The sequence below is a fragment of the Thermobia domestica genome, chromosome 5 (assembly GCF_964235325.1).
Source record: "Thermobia domestica chromosome 5, izTheDome1.hap1.1, whole genome shotgun sequence".
NCBI lineage: Eukaryota > Metazoa > Arthropoda > Insecta > Zygentoma > Lepismatidae > Thermobia > Thermobia domestica.
The window spans coordinates 216800605-216824303 of NC_137458.1; the positions used below are offsets into that span (position 1 = coordinate 216800605).

General features: G+C 35.4%; 1 protein-coding gene across 1 annotated transcript in view; it reads left to right on the top strand.

Annotated features, from left to right (window-relative positions):
* Window positions 1-23699, top strand: part of LOC145686403 (outer mitochondrial transmembrane helix translocase-like) — a 67899-nt gene that overhangs the window by 9739 nt on the left and 34461 nt on the right. Inside the window, exons 2-4 of the mRNA XM_081759689.1 lie at window positions 2952-2996; window positions 11873-12050; window positions 15489-15689. Of these exons, the coding sequence (XP_081615815.1) occupies window positions 2952-2996; window positions 11873-12050; window positions 15489-15689 (424 nt within the window). The remainder of the gene's footprint in view (window positions 1-2951; window positions 2997-11872; window positions 12051-15488; window positions 15690-23699) is intronic.

Consider the following 23699-nt stretch of genomic DNA (forward strand, 5'->3'; position numbering starts at 1 on the left):
ACGTTTGGGCGCGAGGTACATTGTAAAAATCACAATTTACGAAATATAAAGTAAGCTAGGCTCTGAAAACTAAGCGCGAATCAAGATATATACATTTCCTACACTTCTATCTTTATCTCACCTCATTTCTCTATCTATTTTCTATCTTATTTATTCATCTAAATTAAATAGTTTAATGCGTTTGTGGCATTTGTTGCCTAACCTCGTCATGGATTGATTTTTCGCTTGTTCACGATTCTTGTACTTCTGATCTAATGTTGATCTAATTTTTGTATTATATAAGAAAGCTAGGAAATGAAGGAATCAGACGAACTGTTAATAATTTTCTTAATGTTAATTAAAACATATTGATTTAATTTTTGTATTTTTTAAAAAAGTTAATAATTACATACGTATGAATATTAAAATTTTGCTTTCTTTCGTATTACGTTTGCCAAACTCTTCTCTTCCTTATGTCCAATAAAGAAGTACCAATAAAAGATTCCCGCGCACTCGAGTTGAGAGAAGTGGCCCCGCGTAGCGTAGTCGCTAACGCTCTTGCCTTCTGTGCGAGCGGTCCCGGGTTCGATTCCCGGTAGGGGCACTCGGTCGAAAAAGTGTAACACGCTCTTTCAGGCCGGCTACCCTGAATGAGGTTTTCCTCGTTCACACCAGGCAAATGCCGGGGTGGTACCTAATTTATAGGTCCAGGCCGCTTCCTTCCTTCCCCAATCCTTTCTTCCTTTCCTTTTCCCGGATAGTATGCCCCCTCAAACGTGACGGGCTAAATGGCCTTACATGCCGAGAGCCCAGAAATCTAAAAATCCTAATCGAGTTGAGGGAAAGCTATTAATACAGGGTGTCTAAGACATTGAGTTTAGGAACTGTAGTATGCTGTATTTCTGGTATCACTTTAAAAAAAAAAAAAAATTAACATTCCAATATAAAAATCAAAACTTAATACACTTTCTTTTTTCGTCCCATTGTAAGCATTTAATCTGCACTAAAGAAAGTGGTGAAAGGAAAAAAAAAAAAAAAAAAAGATTTCAAAGTGAGAAATAATAGTTAAGTGTACATATATTGGTCATTTAGCCACTAGAAATGTGTTTGACATTCACACTTATTGCATAACTACAGTAGAAGTTCTTCTTTAAGTTTTTTAATGGAATAGGCTCACTATGTACGTAATGCAGTCAATCATATCTAGTCTAGTCTACTTACCTTTGGCTTGAAAAGTTATCAAATAAAAAGCATACTTAACTTTGGTTGAAACTAAAATTTACAAAATTTAATTGTTAATTCAGTTTTTAGAATTTTAAAATTTCAGTATTTCTAGTATGTAAAACAAAATCCAGTATAATTCAAGGACTTCCACTACAGTAGACACCTTGTGATATCTTGATTCGAACTTAGTACTCAGCGCCTAACATAATGACTTTTTAATTTAACTCGCGCCCAAACGTCTGGCGCCCAAATGGCTTCGCGCCCAAACGTCCAGTGTCCAAACGGCGGGGCCCAAACGTCACGTACCGCAATTGAACACAGACCTCCACAAAAAGCGACGAAACTTTCTTGGTTACCTTTATAGAAAAGTCAATAGTGTATGGTGTACTGTATCGTGTTTGCGAGGCGGATAGGTCTAGGAGCCACAAACAGATCATTCTCTCAACTCAGGTATGTGCGCGAATATTATCAAAAGTTGAATGTTATTGTTGGTTTCAACAAAAGCCATATATCGAACACGAACATCGAGATTCTTCGTAAATTGATCCAAGAAAGACTAACATCAAAAAATTTGTCTGCGCCTTGTTTACATAATTTGGTCTACGCAACTCTGTTTATGCGATTATCTGAAGAACACGATGTACCACAGCATTCCAATGATGCTCCAAAATTTGTGGTACAACATAGTCATAACTGATATCCCATGAACACTTAGAAAGAAAGTTCCAACCAATATGTGTCGGCGGGTGAGTTTGTGCTTTGAGGTTAATGGAAAACATTTTCAACATCTTTTGTAGAGGTAATGTAAGGCCTTTGTAGTAAAAATAAAGTAAATGTATTTAATGAAAAAAGTAGGTATAAAATATGCATCACTACTTTCCTTGTCTATATATGAATAATTCCAATTCAGAGTTCTGAAATTTTTTAATCGTACTGTACTGTTGCTTCGCAGATCATATGATGCCCGCTGACCAAGGGTTGGTGACCATTACTTTAGAGGGTGTATGGAAAATTGGAAATTAGGGAACTGATAGATTTAAAATTGAACATACCACACAAAAACTAATTAATTATACAACCCTGATAAATAATTAAATTTACTGCCTCGCGCTGGAATTTCGTAGACTGTTTCAGCAGATCCGTTTTCTTCATCAGTAGATGAAAGTTCTATACTGGAAAATCATCTCACGTCATATAATGAAATGTCTTCTTGTATTTTCTTGTATGTACAGAATTTATAGAAGATGAAGTCACAGATCGTAATAAACAGGATGTTGGTCTTCAAAATTCTTGATGAGGAATATAGCTTCCTGTAAAAGTTTTAAAAACGTGAACTATTCATGATATTTTTAAGTATCTTTATTTTGAACAATTTTATGATCCTCGTTGATTTAAAATATTTAGTGGTATTTTACAAATCATGAACTTTGGAAACTCCTCATTATTCTTGCAAATGTTAAGAAACTGGATGTGTAGAGATCTGAGTGCAATTTTGCACAAAAGTGCTTCAAATTTCCTTAAGATTGCTACAATTTTCAAGCAGTTGGAATACTTATTTAATGACAAAAAATAACACATGTGCCATCGATATAAGACACTCTGACCTTCACAGAACTACAGTACTCGCATAAGAAGAATGGAATAAACAAGGCCATATACGGTAATTTTTAAGTATAATTTGAAACTTGTCCTGTGTAAGTTGTATTTAGATGCATTAAGTTAAAGAATGTACCATTTTTCTTTTGCAGGCCCAGGAATTAATGAGAAAACTTGGAATAAACGATAGCAAAGAGGTAATAAATATATAATTTGTTTTTGGTAGTACGGTTTAGTTTTAGTTTTACTTAAAATATTTCCTACTATAACACGCCTTGAGTGATCATGATAGTGTAAGCGTTCTTGTAAAAATCCCACTATATATATATATATATATATATATATATATATATATATATATATATATATATATATAGAGAGAGAGAGAGAGAGAGAGAGAGAGAGAGAGAGAGAGAGAATGAAAGAAAGAAAGAAAGGTGGACCACTTAAGTTGCCGCAACTAGATTTGAGAAAGAACTAAATTTTGGAGGTCTCTACAACAATAATAATACAAGTGGGATGGAGGGAATAATCTACATCCAAAATACCGTAGTGTCGAATACTACGGCCATCATATGACACATTTCGAACAAATAGAAGCAAACTTACAATGAATTGTCAATGTGATTTCCTTCAAAGGATTTTATTTCAAAAGAGGTCTTGTAAGTGGTTGCCCCCTCCCCCCCTTCCTTTTTGTCATTTATTATATTCCCAAAATTCCCATCTCGTGTGGAATGAGGCTCCCGACTTGCAGCGCAGATTTTCCGTCTGAGGTACAGCAACACTCTTCTTCGTAGCACCCAGCAAACAGATTGTAGTAGGCGTAGTTGTTTCACACTCCCAGGACAAAGACAATATGGTGATGTAAACAGTAACAAAAAGTAATTCGTGAAAAGCAATGATCATCCGTGTATATTTTAGTGTTCTGTGCTGTGAAACTTTATTGGATAAGTGAAAAACTGTTATAAGATTGGATTATATATATGTTATACAGAGTTAATAATTTTCGTCTATAATATAATGCGAATAAGCATTTTTTGTATTAGCGTATGAATGCAGACGCCAGTAACTTGCCCGCTAGGAATATGTGTGTGTGTGTGTGCAACAGGTGCCCCACGGGGAGAGTCTCTCGCAACAAAATATCCAACCAAAAAGGCATGATTAGTTATTAATCGGACAAAAGTTATGGCTAAATATTATTCTATAAATTTATGATGTTACGATACGATTAAAAGTACAGACTGATCGTATTTGTATTAGTAAAAATTATGGTAAAACTTAAACTTTGCTGAAAGGGAACAGGCCACGCTATGATATAATTCAACAAAGTGAAAAGAACCAATAATTTTCATTATATTATTCTACAAAATTTACCTCAGCGGAACTTGAGAAGCATAATTTGAACCGAGCTGGATGCAGTGGAATACAATATAATACCCCCCCCCCTTCCTCTCTAATTCGTAATTGTGAATGAAAGTGTATGCAAATAGTTAAAGTGAAATGAAAAAAAAAAGTTATAAGTGAATAAAATGAGTGTTCAAATTAATTGTCATTAGTGAAAATGTTTACCGGCTCACAATCAAAAAGGTAATTATCATTACCGTAATTATTACTCGAAATTGGGGTAGTACATAAATCAACAAAAATTGTGTAAAATAAAAAAAAAAAAAAAGTTTCTTTTATGCTACTGATGAAATTATTTTTATATCGTGTCCTCAATATATATAATTGATTTTACATATTGCCTACGTAAAAATAAAGAGAGTAAGTATTAATGTTTTAGTGTGAACCTCTATATACTTGGAAATATATATATTTAAATGACAGAATTTTATTTTCGTTACCTCTAAATTTATACATTTACGAAGTATATGCATGAGTATGGGTTATTATATCAATATGTTTGTCAGAATGAAGCATGATTCAAAATTCTTCATACTGACAATCACATGATTTGTTTCTTTCAAAATCACGTGATTGAGGACATTAATAATCCAGTTGTACTGTGGTTCGAATCCAGAAATCAACATGCAGTGGGCACAGATTTACTTTGAGTATGCCAGGAGTGGTAAGTAACTGAAGTACAAAGCATATAGTTCGTCTAACCTGGTTGGTAAAGAAGTTAAACATCAGACTTTTTGGTTGATATTCCATGCTAACCACAGCCACGTTATAAATTAACGCCCGAACAATTGACTGTAACCACTGGTCACGTTACAAAAATGACTTCCCGAATAGGAACAGACACTATCGAACCCAGGAACTAACGTGAAACATAATCTTCCACGTTATAATCTATAGATAAATATTGCATCCAATTACGTAAATAGTTTTCAATAGGCATACAGCAATTTGATATCTCAAACATCCCGGAGATATCGTAAAAATGGTAAAAATTGATATGTTGCTTCAAATGACGTATTTGTGGGAATTTTTAAAACCAATTTTTGATTTACTTCGCTTCTGTAACATTATAACAATACTTTTCGGCAGACATAATTACAACAAGTTCTCTCAATTACATCCTTTTAAGCAATGTTGCAGACTTTACTAGTGTTTGCCATATCTCCAGAATGGTCTGAGATATCAAATTTTTGTAAAACGCATTATGATCTACTCATCTATTGAAAATCATCTATGTGATTGCTTGAGATACTTATCACAGCAGTTTTTCGACATAAAAGATTTTGAAAAAAGTCAAATTTTCAGTCTCTTGTAATTCCTTCCCTACTCATTCGAAATCCGTCATATCATGTTTATTGTGTTAAACACTAAAGTTCTCAGGATATACATTGCCAAATATTTTTGTTATAGAGTCCTCGAAAATTTGAATGATTGTTATACTGTAGCGCTTTTAGTTTGCAACACTGCCTAGCAAATGTGACGTTGTTAAGTTTTCGTTTGACATGTATATTTGAAATGTGTAATAACTTGACGTAGTGCCCTTGGAAAATATATAATTTTATGTTCGGTTGGCACCAAGGATGATCTGGTGATATGGGAGAGTATGTTAGACAATATCCCCCTTTGAGTATTTGCATGGCACAAAATTTCGAATTAGTTTATTAGTTCAAGGATGTATAAAGATGATTTCGCCACCCTGTATACATAAAGAGTCTTAAAACAGATATGGAAAAGAAATTAAGTGATTTTTGGGATAGGAGTATTTTGAAGAGTTGGAAGAATTAACACTAAGAAAATAGCTCTAACTGAAAAACATGACGCCTGACACATTCTATATATGGGTCATTCCATATGAAATCATCAAATTTGAAACTGAAATGTGGCTCATGTGTTTTAAATTTTCTTCAAATTTTGCACATATGTTGTGGTACTCAAACATAACACACCTGTAAAATTTCACAACTCTCCTCAAAGGGTACTGCTGTAGGAGCCATTCGCAGTTTGGAGGTTGTGTGCAAAAAACACCTAAGTTCGCCTTCGACTTAAAGTACTGAAACCACTAGATCTCTGGAGATATTGAAAATATTTGTAAATGGTTTTCACTAAAACAATCTTAGAATTTGTAGCATTTAAAACATTATAGTAACGTACTTCCCAAGTGGGGTTAACAATATGAATTTCACCGTCAAAGAAGAAAAAATAGTCAAAATTTGGCAATTATTTCTGAAAAAAGCCCACCCAACATCAGCCTCAAATTTTCAAAATAAGTAGCTCTGGTGTTCCTCTTTAACATATAAAAAAATTAGGAGGATATTGTTTTGGTATGTTCAAAGAAAAACAAATTATGACACAATGTAAGTTGAGGGCGAATATAAGCACTTTTTGCACAAAACCCCCAAATTTCCAATAACTGTTTTTATTTTCCATGTTGAAAATGTTTATAATTGTCAAGACTGAGATGATTGAATAAATGAATTGTGCCAGAAATCTGAAAATTCAAGTACCATTGCTGAAGGGATTCAGATTCTGTCATTAGTTTCAAAATCATGGACGAGTATGAAAACTGTTGAAACATTCCAAACAACCGAGTATCTCGTTCGTAAATCCCAGAAGATCAGAAAGCAGCATGATATTTTAGCCACACATGGTTCTAAAAAAGGACATAGTATTCTGCAAACACCTTTAATTTAGTCACAGAATTTTACAACAGTGATGAAGTGCCCTGAAATGCTGGATTCAGTGTTAGTAAGTATATGAATTCCACCATCAAAGAGAAAAAAATAATGTCAAAATTTTTCAGTTATTTCTGAAAAAGGTCCACCTAACATCAACCTCAAATTTTCAAAATAAGTAGCCTGCTATTCGTTTTATCATAAAAAAAATTAGGAGGGAGGAAAAAAAAATAATTCAAGTCTCATATTATTTAATTTTCTAATAATACGACTTGCATGGGTAAGTATGTTCGTTGACGATGGTTGATGATTCTTATGAAAAAATAATAGTAATAATATAAAACAAGTAGAAACTCTTCCTTAAATGTAATTCATAGTTATTTTAAAACAGTATGTTGACATTACGCAGCGTATATAGCGCTGTTTGATTTAACAAAAGAAACACTGAACAATAGTGAACTATCGTTATATAATACACAAATAACATTTACATGTTTGGTTGATTGTAAGCAGTTTGAAATATTGAGCCTAAGATCTCTTATCACCAACTTCAGAGAAGGTCTCAGTAGCTTGTATCTCTTCTTCAGAAATACTGTAATTACTCCAATATTAATGATGGAGTTTTCGCAGGGAACCCAGCATGTGTCAGATGTTTTTGACCAGAAAGACATTTTCTTGGGTCCATGAGGATAAAAGAAATTCACGATGTTCTTGTGAATTCTCAGCTATTTTTCCAATCCACCATTTCTCTTCAGAAATGCACGCAATAAATTGCTCACATGAAAGATTAATGTATTTCGATTCTGCTCAAGTATTTAGAGTGAATGAGATACACGACTTTGAAGAAGATACAAGACTCACTTCAAGTTTCAACAGGCTGATGTGTTCATAATGATGAATTTCACGTGTCCCTTGCAGCATTATGGCTTTTGCAGTCTCTTTTGAAGCATTGAACGAAGGTTTCCAACATATTCCAGCATAAAAAAAAAGTTTGGTTATTTCTGGTTTTAGTTTGACATAGGTTGTAGTTTGACAAAATTCGAAGAAATCGGCAGCAGTAACAAGCCAGTCATCCAGTGGCCTCTGTAAACTAGCATCTCTCGCTAGACATTTTAGCGTCTCACTTTTGCCGTGGCTTGTGGCGAAATAGTTCCACTCACAAGCGAGTCCAAAATCACTCATGCAGGCATACGTTGACATTTTATTATTATTATTATTATATCGGACTGCTGACCCATCTCCAAAGTAGATAGCGTGTTTAATCTGAGGAAAAACATCGTTAATGTGCTTCAAAAGAATAACTTGGGAAGCACAAAATATAACTGTATCGTGCTTTAACATATCACTGACACAACATAATAAAACATTTGATAACAGAAGTTACAGGATCTCTTAGGATGTTGCATTTAAAAAGATTAGAATGTTGCACAGTTGAGTAGAATGTTAGTCCAGTGCTACTCTTAAACTTCATCTTGAATAATACAGGAGTAGTTTCGAGCAAAATCAACTATAATTAAGCATGATTTGTCATCCAAATTCTCTACTGTGTGTATTTGAAGTAGTCGCTCTGGGATTTGGCTGTGAAGTGATGCTGCGCTAATTTGTCAATTTTTTCCTACCAAATTCTCAATGAAGTCTTCTATATCTGTCAGTTTGAACCCATTGTTTGTACTTATATCTGCTGAGTGAGCCAGTTCTTTTAATGCACGAACGAGATACTCGGTTGTTTGAAATGTTTCAATAGTTTTTATGGTCATCCATGATTTTGGAACTAATGACAGAGTCCCTTCAGCAATGGTGTTTGAAGTTTCAAATTTCTGGCACAGTTCATTTGTTTAATCACCTCAGCCTTGACAACACGGAAAATTGGAAACAGTCATTGGAAATTTGGAGGTTTTGTGCAAAAAGTGCCCAAATCCGCCCTCAACTTGCATTGTCATAATTTGTTTTTGTTGAACATATCAAAAAATCCTCCTAATTTTTATATATGTTGAAGAGGAACACCAGACCTACTTATTTTGAAAATTTGAAGTTGACGTTAGGTGGGCCTTTTTCTAAAACAATTACCAAAATTTTGATTTTTTTTAATGGCGAAATTCATATGCTTAACCCCACTTGAGAAGTTTATTATAGTACAATATTTTCAATATCTCCAGAGATCTAGCGGTTTTAGTACTTTAAGTCGAAGGCGGAATTACTATTTTTTTTTTCTCACAAAATCCCGAAATTTCGAATGGCTCCTACAGCAGTCCCCTTTGAAGTAGAGCTGTAAAGTTTGACAGGTATGCTAAATTTGGATACCACAACATTTGTAAAAAATTTGAAGAAAATCTAAAACACATGAGCCACCTTGGTTTGTTGATTTCATATGGAATGGCCTATATAGCTTTTCTTCTTCCTGTCTGATGAAGCGTCAGCGAAAATGCTTATGAAAAATGTACAGTAGGACGTTGATAATCCGAACGTCAAAAATCCGAACGCGGTCCCTAGAACCTTTTTATATTTTGTCTTAGCGCTAGCGATAACCAAACAATAGGTTGTCCGTTGGCTGAATTAATTAAGCTCAACTTTTACTATTAAAACAAATTAAGGATTTGGCAGGCAGAAAAAAGAGTATCAAAGCTTACTCAATCGAAAATTAGTGATCTTTTTAAATGAGCTTTTCAGTGTTTTCGTACAGAAAATTCTTTGTGTGAACTCAGTGTTTTGACAAAAGCTCATTCATATGTAATTGTTGGTCATACATATTTTTATTTTTATTTCTCCTTAGGCCTATACAAGTTAAGTTTTAAGTGTGAGTTACAAGAATAGTGTAATTTAGTGTACAAGCAGGTTCTTCAGAAGCATTATTTGTAAGTAGCCTTACGTACGGTATTGTAATTACTGTATGTGCTATATTGATAAAAGAGCATACCGTACAGTATATTTAAGCCTAAATGGCATTTTCTTGGTCATTTTCGAAAATCCGAACTGTGATCCCAGCTTTGAAGGCAGGATTAATTGCCCCTGTTCTGATAGAAGGACAGACTTGGAGTGGATTCGAAGTCTCTACTCTTCTTAATGTAAGTGCTAGAATTGTGAATGGATGTCTTGATACCGACGCATGTATTAAATCTATTAATAATATGCAATACTTCCATTAAAAGATATGTGACCCTTGTCACATCAAATATTCCCTACCCCATGGTCTGGGAATTCGGGGAAATCATATCCACTCCATCACTGCATCCTTCAACGACTACCTCAAGATCCTCTCCCTTTCGCTATTCGAACGGGAGATAGCTCCTCAGTCTTATCTGAAAATGATTCATTCATACGAAAACTCCAGCGAAAAGAGAAAGAAAGGAAAGAAAAATCTTGTATTCTGAATTCTCTTGCTGAATATGATCTCTGTCTCTATTTCTTGTACAAATTCATAATCCGGGTTTCTCACGCTCACCATAGCGTCTGAAATTTAAAAGAGACTTTTCCGCCCCGTCCCAAAACCATTTACTCAAGGTTAACCGCAATCGCCACCCTCTTTATGAGAATTAGTCTTTTGAAACACTGCATTCTCCACAGAACAAATGCTACTGTCTTTTATATTCGAAACAAGTCTGACTTTTCAACGTGTCATCACAAAATAGAAATCAGGCAGAGAACAGAGATTGAAATAGAGAAAGAACACGAGTTTTGTGTTCCAGTCCTATGTATATATATATGTGTGTGTAAGGCCTGTCAACTTCTCAATAGCTTGTAGCTCTAACAACTGGGTGAACTATCTCTTAGAGGATACATTTCAATAACTTGAGCATTGTGGCAGGCCGTTTCCGTAACAGTTACATGAAATTCCCGGCTTTTGTGAGAAAATCCGTAGAAAGTTTTCGTAGGAACCTGCAGGAAGAGAGGGATACTCGTCGCCGCTAGTCCTGACAGTAGTTTAAAGAGAGAAACAATTACTTGGACTGAGTTACATAAATGTATTGCACCGTAGCTGGTATCATGAGAGTTGTCGTTCATACATCTTGGAGTATGGTGTTAAGTGGCTAGCCTCTAGTAGAGGCTTTAAACGAGTGGTTAGATTGTTTTAGCTCTTCCCATGCTAACATGAGTAATATGGAGAAGAAAAAGTTATGAGGTTCCTCGTATGTTAAGGTTCGTACACGGTATACAATCATGCAAAAGAAAGAAAAATCAACCTATGTTTTGGGGTGCTACATTACTATAATGTACTACATTTTGAGTTATCCGTGATCCATATTTCAAATTATTTGCTGAGATACACTATAATCTTCAGAATAAAACTTCTCAATTTGATGTATATAATAAATAATTAGTACAGCAACGTAAATTACTATCTTTACCGATAGAACGCTATTATCTTTGTTGTGTGTATATGAGGGCTTATTTTGTTTGCTACATACTGTATTTAAGTTCAGAGTTCACGGTCGTATGTAGATTGGGGCGAAGTGGCTCGGAACTTATTTGCCGTAAGCACTCCTTGTAGTTACTGTAGATACAGTAAGGTGTTTGTCATATCATAAAACTTGAGGAACCAAAAGCATTTGAGTTCTCACCATTAATTCGAAAAGATTACTCATATATTTTTATAGGTATTTCTGCTATCCACCATAGTCAAGGCGAACTTACATGGCTTTGATGTCAACATCATGCATTCTGCTTAAAATAAAAATCTCTTTTTGTCCTATATCCCGAAATTCAGCCGGAAAGAAGAAGCATACGTGAGCTTAATGGTTGATAACTCAATGACTTTTGTTGAATCGAAACTATATGTGGAGGGAGGATACAAAAACAAAACGTGGGCCTCTGATAATTGGAAAAGAGTAATATGATCTGATTAGCTTTCTTTTTATTTCCAAGAAAACTGGTCGATTTTATATATTGTGGATGCCATAGAGGCATTTTCATTATTTTAATAACCATATGTTGACATTTTAATCACATTATTTTGCCATGAAGAAGTACAATGTTTAATAATACATATTATTTTATTGTAGTTAACAGAATATGAAATGATGATCGCAAGTCATCTAGTAGATCCAAGCGAAATTACGGTAACGTGGAAGGACATAGCTGGTTTGGAGGACGTAATTCAGGAGTTAAGGGAAACAGTCATTCTTCCGATTCAGAGAAAGGATCTTTTCGCTGACTCTCAGTTGACTCAGCCACCAAAAGGTACAGTATACTGTTTCTAAATTAAATCACTTGAAAGAAGACAATAAAAAAAATTAAATTTAACACCTTGAATTCAATTGCCGTAATTGATAGATGCTACTCTTATTACTGTGTGTATATAAAGAACACATACCTGTAATGAACTTTTTGTAAGACGTTGATTACTTCAGATGTGGGGTGCGTCCCTTGTACCTATTTGGTATGGATTTAATTCATGGTATCAGTTATCTTAATAAATTTTTACTGCGATTTTCTGCCAAATGATGAAGTTAAGGAATTTTATTTCCCATTCTTATCCTGGTTAACAGACGGATAATAGTTAGATATAAAATATAAGTTCCCGGCTAAAATGGTTATGAACACCGTACGATGTTCTTTAGTTAACAATCCTCAAATAAATTCACCAATTGGAATATAGTTTTCTAAACTATAGATGTTCGACTCTTCCAAGCATTTGACGAAAGAACACGTAAGGCATGTATATCTATTTCTGCTGGTAGCTGCACATAAGCATAAACTACGAAACATACCCATGCATACATACACAAAGAAGAGTTAGCAAAAGAAAATAGCAAATTATTTATTGAAAATTTTATTTTCTGTGGTTAGAGGGTGTTCAGTACTCCAGTACAGGTAGTATTCCACAGTATGTTTCGTATTTGAATACCATATTGGTATAACCTCGAGTATAATACTATCTCAAGTTTTTGAGATGGTTTTAATTGAAAAATAAAATTAACCAACATGAAATATCACACACTTCGAAAATTATTATATAATGGAAAACTTGCTAATTTAAAACTCTCTTAAAATTTAAATCCTAGTCTTTATTGCACCTTCTTCTAGAGGCTATCACCTCGTATTTAGTAGTCGTGGTATACTCAGATCAATTTGAATACTCGAAAACCGTAATAAAAATACATCAATAACAAATTTTAGGTGTCAATCAAACTGAACCATAGCATAACGCATTACCATTACCTAATTCCTATATAATCTGATCTTGACAAGGCACGCAACTGCACGGCAAGGTCACAGGACAGGGCTACGAGTTATGAACTAAAATTTGTTTTCAGGTGTAAAGAGCTAGGCTTTGATTGTAAGACGACTATACAGAAAGTCATTTCACGTTCATGGTAACGATTTCGAACTTCAGGAAGCAGCACGTGTTCATAGTGTTGATGACGATGGATAGACAGTTGCAAAGACGATGGATCGTGTATGCGTGAATGGTTTCATGGCACCGAAAATCCAATCCTCTGAGAGGGGTACACTTGCGTCCTTTCCGACATCAGTTATAGCCTGAACAACACGAAGACCTTCCATGTTTCAAAGAAGAGCATCAATGCAGTGTTGAATCGCCGAAAAGCGTGCATCGTACCTGTTACTGGAACCAGTCGAAGAGTGGACCTTGAACATATCGGAAGCCTAACCCCTCCCTTCACCCGCTGTTGTGCGGAAAGTGAGCTTCCTGGTGCGATATGAAAACCCGGTAACACAAAGAGCGATTGCACAGGCAGTACAGTATTCCCCCGCAACTGTAAATCACATCATAGTTCAAGATCTACAACTCGTGTGGAAGCACAGGCTCAAGTTCATAAGCTGCGTGCTTCCCATGTCCAAGAGACGAAGACCAACAGCCGAAAGCTCTACGACTGACTTATGACCGCTGGAAATATGCAATGTCACTGGATGAAGCATGAGTATCTGTCGGGATGTAACAAAAAAAAAGGGGGGGGCACCTGTTATCGTCCACGTGATTCCAGAAGTCAAGCTGATTGGGTATCTCAATGTGCAGAAAGTTTTCCGCGGAGGTCATGGTTGTTGGTGGTTACTGCTATAACGGCAAACTTCCATTGCGCAGAGTGAACGAAAAGGCTCAACTCAATGCTGCCTATTACCAGAAGAACATTTTGGAGCCATTCTACACACATGATATTTCTTCTCTCTGTGGGAGCGACACATCTTGTGTTGTCATCCACCAGGACAAGGAATCCAGTCATACGGCAAAGTCCACGTTGGCATACGTGGATCGGGTGGCACGTGAAACGGGCATTCTTGCAATACCACTTACAGACATCCCTGTTAAATCCTCTGATGCTTCTACCATAGCTTTTTGTTATTTTCGTTGTGGAAATAGGCCTTGGGAAGCAGACGTCCCCGTCTTTGGAAAGCCTGTTAGGAGGAATGGGATCGTTTGGACTAAAGGGTTCTTCAATGCAGTCTCCCGCAATGGAAACTCCACGTGGAACACAATCGCTGGTGGCATCACAGTTTTTCTTAAGTTAAAATGAGTTCAAACTTCATTATTATGAACTTGGAACGATCTTCTTTAGTTCAACGAAACTGTTTTTGTACTGAAAGTATCGTACTCTATTCGGGACAGTTGAATCTTGAAACACCTATAAGACAAACAGAACATGTTGCTCGCATGGCAGATCCATGTAGAATGCTTAGAATGTTAGGAAGCCCATGGATAAAACTTGGTGTATTGATACATCAAGAAGGTAAGACGATAATAAAGACAAAATGTGAGATAGAAAGGATAATAACATTTCTGTTTGATTGGGTGGCACAGAATACGATCGGGTGTTTATTTTTGCAGCCACGAAGCTTCTGGTTTCGTAAGCCATATAGTTAGAGTAATTAAATGGCGATTTCTGGTGGGAGCCTGATATTGTTCGGACACTAATCTAATCTAAGCATTACAAAGTGAGGACTGTAGCAGTGATATGATTGCACTATACAATCATTGAGAGTGTACATGTTACCCGTATTTTTATTTTTCTGTATTCAACCAGTATATATATGTAAATATGTGGCGATGCCCGCTTTTTTGATACCAGAGGTAAGCCCGCCTGTACCCCTGGTTATTCACTGCTTGTAGCGGCTCGCGTCTGTAACTTCCAATTCATTAAAGAATCGAGTTCCTTAACAAAGGTACAGCTACAGATCTCACATTAATTATAATAGGAAACTTTGCAACAATGGCAACATTTACAAAGTCTAATAAATAACCTTTTGCCTACTGGTCGGCAGTAGACACATCATGCGCCGGAGCTCTAGTCTGAGCGACCTTGCTGTTGCTTCGTAGCTAGTTAGTATATAAACATGTAGTTGGAAATTTGCTACCACGCGTGGCGCCATCGCGACAAGATAAGAACTGCGTGATTCCACCCAAGATGACGTCCAATGCTTTGCCAGTTCTATGAAGATATGTGTTTTACATTATTGATTACTTTCTTCTGCATATTTATTAGATTGATAAAATTTTTAAAAAGTCTGAAAAGTCAAGGAATTGTTTCATATTATTCATAATATTTAATAAATCATAACATTATAGATTGCAGTTTAAAGAAGTGTTAATAGTAGTTAACCTCTCTCTTTTTAAGTCGTCATTTGTAAGAATAGAGTAATTGTTCGTATTTTCATTTATAGGTGTGCTACTACATGGTCCACCAGGCTGCGGGAAAACTCTAATTGCTAAAGCAACTGCTCGAGAGGCTGGCACTCGCTTCATCAACTTAGATGTTTCTATTCTGACTGATAAATGGTATGGAGAGAGCCAGAAGTTAGCAGCTGCCGTCTTCACACTAGCTGTGAAATTACAACCGTGTATTATTTTCATTGATGAAATAGGTATTTATTTCGTTCAGCTATAATACGTACTAGAATAGCACATGAAAAATAAGATTAAAAGGGAGTAAATGCTTGTCAACCTAATGTTGTAAATTTAATTTGACATGTGTAAGTTGAACGTTTCTCGATAGATAATGCACGTAAAATGTATTTAGTACTAGTTGTAAAGTTATCGGGAAAGATACATATTTATGGACTAAGATCATGGAGGGTAATAGAATAGTGAATTATATTATACAGTTTTGCTTAATTAATAACGAAATTATGTGGGATTAGTGACAGTATATCCGTTTCATCATATATTTCTACTTACTGTAATTGAAGGATTGATAATACATCATCACCATAGGTATTCTGCCCTTACTGCCAGGTTACTTGCAGCAGCTGAGAAGCTTCCATGTTCCACGGTCCTCCGCTAACCTCTTCGTCTTCATGTATGATCTTTCTGTTTTTATATCATTCATTAATTGTAGTCTTCACCCCCTCCCTCTCTTTCTCTAGGACGTCCCTCATGATACAGTTTCTTAGGCAATGTCCCAACCAGTTTCTTTTCCTCTTCTTAACAATATCTAAAAGTGTTCTTTTCTTCCCCACCATTTCTAACACCCTCTCATTCGTTTTCCGCTCGACCCAACTAATTCTTTCCATTCTTCTCCACACCCACATTTCGAAGGCTTCCAGTAGTTTTTCATCACTTTTACGTAATGTCCATGTTTCCGCCCCATACAGTACAACACTTCACAGTTTGCCTTTGAAAACGTACAAGTACGTGGGTCAATCCAAATGAAATTAACCAATGATGCTTGCTGACAAAATTTTCTTTTTTATTAATTTTTTAGCCGCGCAGGTTTTGTCGTAGCGGCCATTTTTTATAGGCGCCTGAGCGCATTTTGAAACTTATATTGCATTCCGTTAAACGCTGGAAATTTTTAAGTTTTAAAGATAATGTAGTTCAAACTAAAACCACATGAAAGATAATGGAATGGATAATATTCTATGTTCTGTGCACATTGAGAACGTCGAAAAAAGAAGCTCTGAACATTGAGGTTGGAAACCTAGAAATTGCAAGTTTGGAATGTACATTTTAAAACGAAATAAATGAGACTCCCCTTCAATTCTTTGTCTACATAGAGACTAGATAATAGACAACGTCCTAAACAAGTTTCATATCTGGGAATTATATACTTGATTTTTTGGAAATTTTTAAACATTGCGTATTTTCGAAAATCGTGTATTTTCACCATCAGATATCTCAGGAAGGACAGAAGTAAAAAATCCCAAATTTGAACAAAATAGACGATAGTTGTGCAGTAACAAGTGGGCAAAATTGCATTACTAAGACTCGAGTAATTTCTGAGTTTTTTACTGGGACTTATTATGAAGCGCCATTGGAGTGAATGTAAACTTCGTAGCAAAAGTCAAAATAACACGACAGTAATTTTAAATGGGTAAGGTATGTATAATTTGTGAATCATATCTTGTACAAAAAACGAAAGTCGTCTGTCATTTGTTTTCTGCCTACAGCGCTGCTGTTATGACATGAGTGAGGTAAATTGTTGACTAATTTGTGTACAGAGTTTGGCACTAATAATTGAAAGTACGACCTGTAGGAGTTGTGAAATCTGTGGGTGTGAATTTCCGGCGAACCTTAGTGATTGGCACCCACACTTTGTCATTCGTACATAGTTTAAAAGAGGTTCTTGTGTCATGGGGATGGAAAAAGTGATCAAAAACATCGTTATTTTTTTGATGTCTTCAATTCCCCCAATCCACCATTTCTGTCATAAATATAGGCTGTGGTATCATTAGGTGCAAATGACAACATGCTATGTTCTGGAAGTACTGAAGTCCTTCAATCAGTAAATTCATCTGATTGTGAGTATTCATAACATCTGATTTGTGTTTTCGTCAGAGGTACAAATCTATATGATCTGGTATTAATAATTCTTTTGCAAGTAGCAAATCTCGAATTTCTTGCTGTTTGACTGCACTTCTGATGAAACATAGATAAATTATATGTCTGAGATATTATATCAACACAAAACCTGCACATCTGTTCAGTTTTTAAAATCGTGAATTTCACATCACTGCAACAACTTATAACTCAGAAACTACTCAAATCTCAATGATGCAATTTTACTCACTTGTTACTGCATGACCAGGCCCGTATCCAGGGGGGGGGGGGGGGGCTGGGACCCTCTAAATTTTTGCGAGCCCCCCTAAAATTTTCACGGTAAGCTTGCAAATGAACTATAATATGGTGATGAGCTATAATATTTTTGGATCGGGCCCAGCCCCCCCTCCCTACATTTTTGGGCTGACTACCGCCCTGTGCATGACTATCGACTATTTTGTGCAAATTTGGGATTTTTCACTTCTGTCCTCCCTAAGATATTTGATGGTGAAAATACACGATTTTTGAAAATTCGCAAAGTTTAAAAATTTCCAAAAAATCAATATACAGTTCTCAAATCTGAAACTTGTTTGGGACGTTGTTTTCTACCGTCTCTATATAGACAAAGAATTGAAGGTGAGTCTTATTTATTTCGTTTCAAAATGTATATTCCAAAATGGCCATTTCTAAGTTTCCAACCTCAATGTTCAGAGCTTTTTTGGACGTTTTAAAATACGCCTCAATGTGCACAGGACACAGAATTTTCATCATTTCATTATCTTTCATTTGGTTTTGGTTTGAACTAATTATCTTTAAAACCTAAAAAGTTACAGCGTTTAACGGAATCCTCTGAAAAGTGTAAAATACGCTCAGGCGCCTATACAAATGGCCGCCACAAACAAACCTGCACGGCTAAAAAAATAAATGAATACCCGTTGTCACCTCCCTGAATATGATACAACCCGCAGCAAAAAACTTGCAACATGAGCATGTAAGTTTATTGTGAAACGACGAAGTCTTTTGCTCCAAAATAAGTGTGCAGGGGAGGACGCCGAGGTATCTCCTGGCGTGATTCGTGCCACTTAGACGTTATGTTGATTCCCTACGCTATTAGGCGTAGTTTCACAATAAACTTACATGCTCATGTTGCAGGTTTTTTACTGCGGAAAAAATAAATAAATTTTGTCAGCAACTTTTAACCTGGAAATTGGTCGATTTCATTTGCATTGCCCCACATAGTAGGAGAAACATGTTAGTGCTAAAGTAATATTTATTCTTGTACTTAGAATAGTTCTATCTTGTTCTTGGTTTCGTTCAAGTGATTCTGAAGATAGGTAATGTCAAGTTCTGTCCTCACACTAATCGTTCTCAAATTGTCTTGCTTGTTTCTCCTGTAAAATCTCTCAGATAGTTATGAGCTTTCTGTTAATATTCCGTGTTAGTGTCTATATCTGAATATTATAGGCACAATCCATCTCCAGACAGGCAAAGGGGTGAAAATCATTGATTTTCCTGAAATTTGAATACGTGAAACGATGAGAGAATCTGAGAAAAACACATGTTTTGTTTGGTTTATAAAAAATGTGTACCGGGGATATAGTACGTTAAAGTTGACCATGCAGAAGCCACTGACGAACTTCATATTTTTAAAAAATTGGTGAATCACAACATCTTTAAACAAACAGATTATAAATCCATTCTTGTTTTATAATATAGTTATTGCTACACAGTATAAACAAGTAAATCTAGACTATGTTCAGATCCAACCTTTGTACAACAATTACAAAGCATTTTTTTAAAAAAGTTTTTTCCCCCTCAATAGCATCAATCCGAAAAAATCTGAAAATATTACAAGAGTTGTACATCTAATAGTACTTCGAAAGAACAACAACAACAACAATTCTTCACCAGCTATTCTGAAAGGTTTTTGTGATAATTACATTTTTTTAAAATAAAATTGGCTTGAATTCGACAGAGGCTTCCGCATGGTCAACTTTGAACTCTGTATCTTCGACACTTAAAAAAAAAAAAAAAATGTTTTTCTGAGGTTTTCACATATCCAAATTTAAGAAAAATCAGAGACGATAATGCCTATATTTGTATTTTTATTGCCTGTTTGGAGATGGATTCAGCCTACAGTAGGTTCTAGGTTCAGTATTTTAGGCTTTTATTTAGTGTAGAAGTTGAAAAATGAAGGGTCAAGTAGTAAATACAAGGCTATTCATACTACTATAGTACTGTACGGTTAATAAAACTCCAACTGACCAAAGCAGTATAGCAGATGAAAAATATATTTTAAGATTATATATTTGTGTTACAGTTTCGGCTATGTAACACAAATATATAATCTTAAAATATATATACTGCTATATCTTGAATTTTCCACAGCTGCAATGAATAATTTACACGTATCTGTTAGTGTAGTGGTCGAGCTATATTATTAAATTTTAATAGTGCAAATTACTTCATAATATAAATTTAAACTTAATGTAATCTGTATGAAGCAAAAACTTAGTTTCAGCGGAATTCCGTGGAATTTCATTGTTTCAGTGCATAGAATTGAATGTTAGAGATATGATTCTCTCTCTCTTTCCTCTCTTCAAATTTGCGCACTACTCTAAATGTCGTATAACATGAATCACGGGTGAATTTTTCCTGTTTTCAATTGCTTTTAACAGCTGTCCCTCTTCTTTTGCTCCCTTTAGTACCTTTTATTGCTCACTTTTCTTATCCAGAAAATTCTAAACTTACGGCTCGAACACCACGTTTCGAATGCTCTAATTTTCTCTTTGTCTCACTTTTTATGAGTGATCAACTTCCAGATCCATATGTTCCAATACTCCATATAAACACTTTCATAAAATGTTTCTTCATATCTGTGCTAATAGCTTTACATGTTAGTAATTTTATTTACTTACTGAAAGCTTTTTTAGCGTACGCTAAAAGTTCTAAAGAATCATTCAAATCGTCTTCATTTTCTGTCACCAGGGCGATATCATCTGCAAAGCGTACAGTACTGTAAAGCCTACCATTAATGTTAATTTCAACACCGCAAATCCTTGCCTCACTGTCTGAGAAGGATTTGCTTCTAATATCTGTTTCCTGTCAGTGCTATCTGGTTCTTGTACAACTGGAAGATAATTCGTCAATTCCTGTAGTGTAGGTTGAGGTCTCTGAGAGCTTTGAATAAAATTTTTCAATTAGAGTTGTCAAATGCTTTTCTTCAACGTTAAGCTGTAGATTGACGTCTCATATTATCTCACTGCTGAAAGAGACGCTATATTTCATTGAATTTATTTTCTATAATGTCTGAATATTGCGTTTCGAACGTTCTTTTTTATTGCACCGATGTTCCACTTGGACATGATTTTTTATATCGCTCTTCTCTTGAACAGCAACCTGCTTTTGATGAGTACGAAGTTATAGTTGTATCAACATTGCTTTCAGGTAACTTCCTTACACTTGATTGCGATAACCATCATAACATAATTATCATAATAATCATAATATAATCATTTGATATATTCACCTACTCCAAACATCGTCAATGTTTATCTCTTCTTCGGTTGCTCAGATAAGAAGTTTATTAAGGCTAAGTTATTGCTCTCACAGAAATCAATAACCCTGTTTGCTCTCTCATTTCTAATTTCAAGCTCAGACTTAGCAATGTATTATGAACTCTTTTGTCCCCTACTGTTGCATTCCAGTCTCCTCATATTATGAAGTTTTCTCTTGTTCACTGTAATCGAAACCTCTTGTACCTCGAATACCACGAACCGTGATTATCAGACGGAGTTGACTCAACTCAATAATATTAAGCAATGTTGCGACTCACTCTCTCATCTTTTATACAGGGCTATCTAGTCATGCTGATCTGTTTCTGTCCACTTCATTCATATGCTCGACCTTCACACGTACTGTAGGCCCACATCTCATATAGTCTTACTACTGTGAGGGACTCGAAATTTTAATTCAGTTCATTCCATCTGATCTTCTCTCTTATTTTCTTTTCCGTCTTAAATTCGCCTAATCTTTTACAGATTTCTTCTGTTTCTTACGTAATGTCGGAATCTATCCTCTTCAGTCTGATTTTTTCTCCTAAATTGTTTCCTTTTTATCTTCTTTCGATGGTCACTTCTTCGAAATTTTTCCATTTGCCTGTTAGCAAATATTATCGTCACCAATTTTCTCTTCTGGTTCCTTTCAGCTAGTTTTCTATTCTTCCTTTTCCTAAGGCTCTCAGTATTGGTTTCATCAGGTTTCGCTTTAGATCGAGTTTTGAGATTTCTTCTCATCCTTGCACAAATCTTCATCTGGCAGTTTCAAGTCTATCTTAGCTTTCTCTTTAGCATTGTTGGTCCATTTACAGTTCTTCTCTGCCAGTTCCGATTATGACTGTTCTTTCTTCCTCAGTTCCTCCTTTAGTTATTAGTCCTTCTCCTCCACTATGAAATTCCTGCCGATGCTATCTAGTTCTCCTAGGATCATTAGTAACAGCGGATTTTTGGTAGATGTATTTCCAGCATTGTTGTTTCTCTCCATTTGCTTAGTCACCTATGGCAGCATATTATCTCCCATATTTGATCGTTTCTCACTAAATTCTTCATTTTTTCTTCTTTGTTCGAGCTAACTGTTCTTAACTCAGCGTTGTTTAGTTCGTATATTTTCTCTGCATTGTTATTGTCAATATTGTGTACATGAGTCATGATATTTCTAAATTTGTGTATATCGAAACATCGTCAGATTGCAGTATTCGATATATAAAAAGGAGCACCTACGAGAAGATCCGCTTAACGGAATTAAATTACAACATATCTCGAAATGAATAGAATGCATAATTCAGTAAATCTCGTTACATACGAATTGATTTATTGTTACAACAGGGTGGCCACTTCTTGACATCGCCATAAACAATTAAAAAATAATTTTCAACTCTTTTATCTCGGTGGTGTAGATGATTCCAAAGTCCTCCTTCTCTGTACTGGCGCTGCCTCCTACATGATTGCTGCTTCTAAACATTTGAAAACTCTACCCCAACTTAATTCATGTTACCTGTATGGCACATTAACTGTAGAAAATTTAGAACGACTTTTGGTCATTTACTGTTCCGTGAATTATGAATAAAAGCTTACTATTGTGATATGTTTATGCATTGTTGAAAGACACAAATAAAGATGTTTGAGAAATTTACAATTGAAATTTTAGAGCCTATTTTTTAATTTTTAGCGCCTATTTTCCTATTTTGAGGTCCTATTTTAGGCGCCTAAAACATTCTCCGTGCCTAAAATTCCGAAGTCTACAGATATCACATGTCAATTTCCAAGTATTCCAAGACCACTTTCAAGTCTATCTGGTCGTTAGATATAATTTTTTAATGGATTCCTTTCAACCAATCAGATCAACCGAAGCCAAACAATACTCTATCTAATCAGTTCTTTCATAGGTGACCATGGAGAAAATCAGATGATGTTGACAGTGTCGGCGTTCACAAAACATCGTAAGAGCAGTTGAGCAGGTACTTGAATAAAAGAAGTAGTAGACATGGTCAAGAAATCGGGTAATATTGGCGATAGAACTGTGATATTCTAATCACATATTCGCGTAATTTCAAATCTCATCCTTTTGGCTTAAATCCTTCAAGGCTTTGGGCCAGAGAGTTAAGTTTTAGTGAAAGAGGGAGAAGAGCGTGTATGGGTCTGATCTCAACTTATCCTGAAACTTTAGGTGAACCCTAACTGTGCGGAAACTATGACAATAAAATTTTGAGGAGTGAAAACATACAATTTTCTCGGTAACGATAGGTTTCTCTCAGAACTTCACAGTTTTAGCACTGTGAAACAGATTGCAATTCGTCAGTATGAGAATTAGAGAAATACTTAGTGTTAATCGAATTATATATTTAAAGTGTTAATCAAATTATATATTTAAAAAATATGGAATTCACTTATATCTGAGGAACAAACGATGGCGATACTGTGTAGGTATCGAAAGAAATATCAAGAACCTATATATCCGTACTGAATAGGTTTTCAACTGCTTCGCTTACATGAAACTGCATGACAGTTTGCTGACAATTCTGGAGTTCCTATCGCATTCTTATTTCTACGTATCATCAT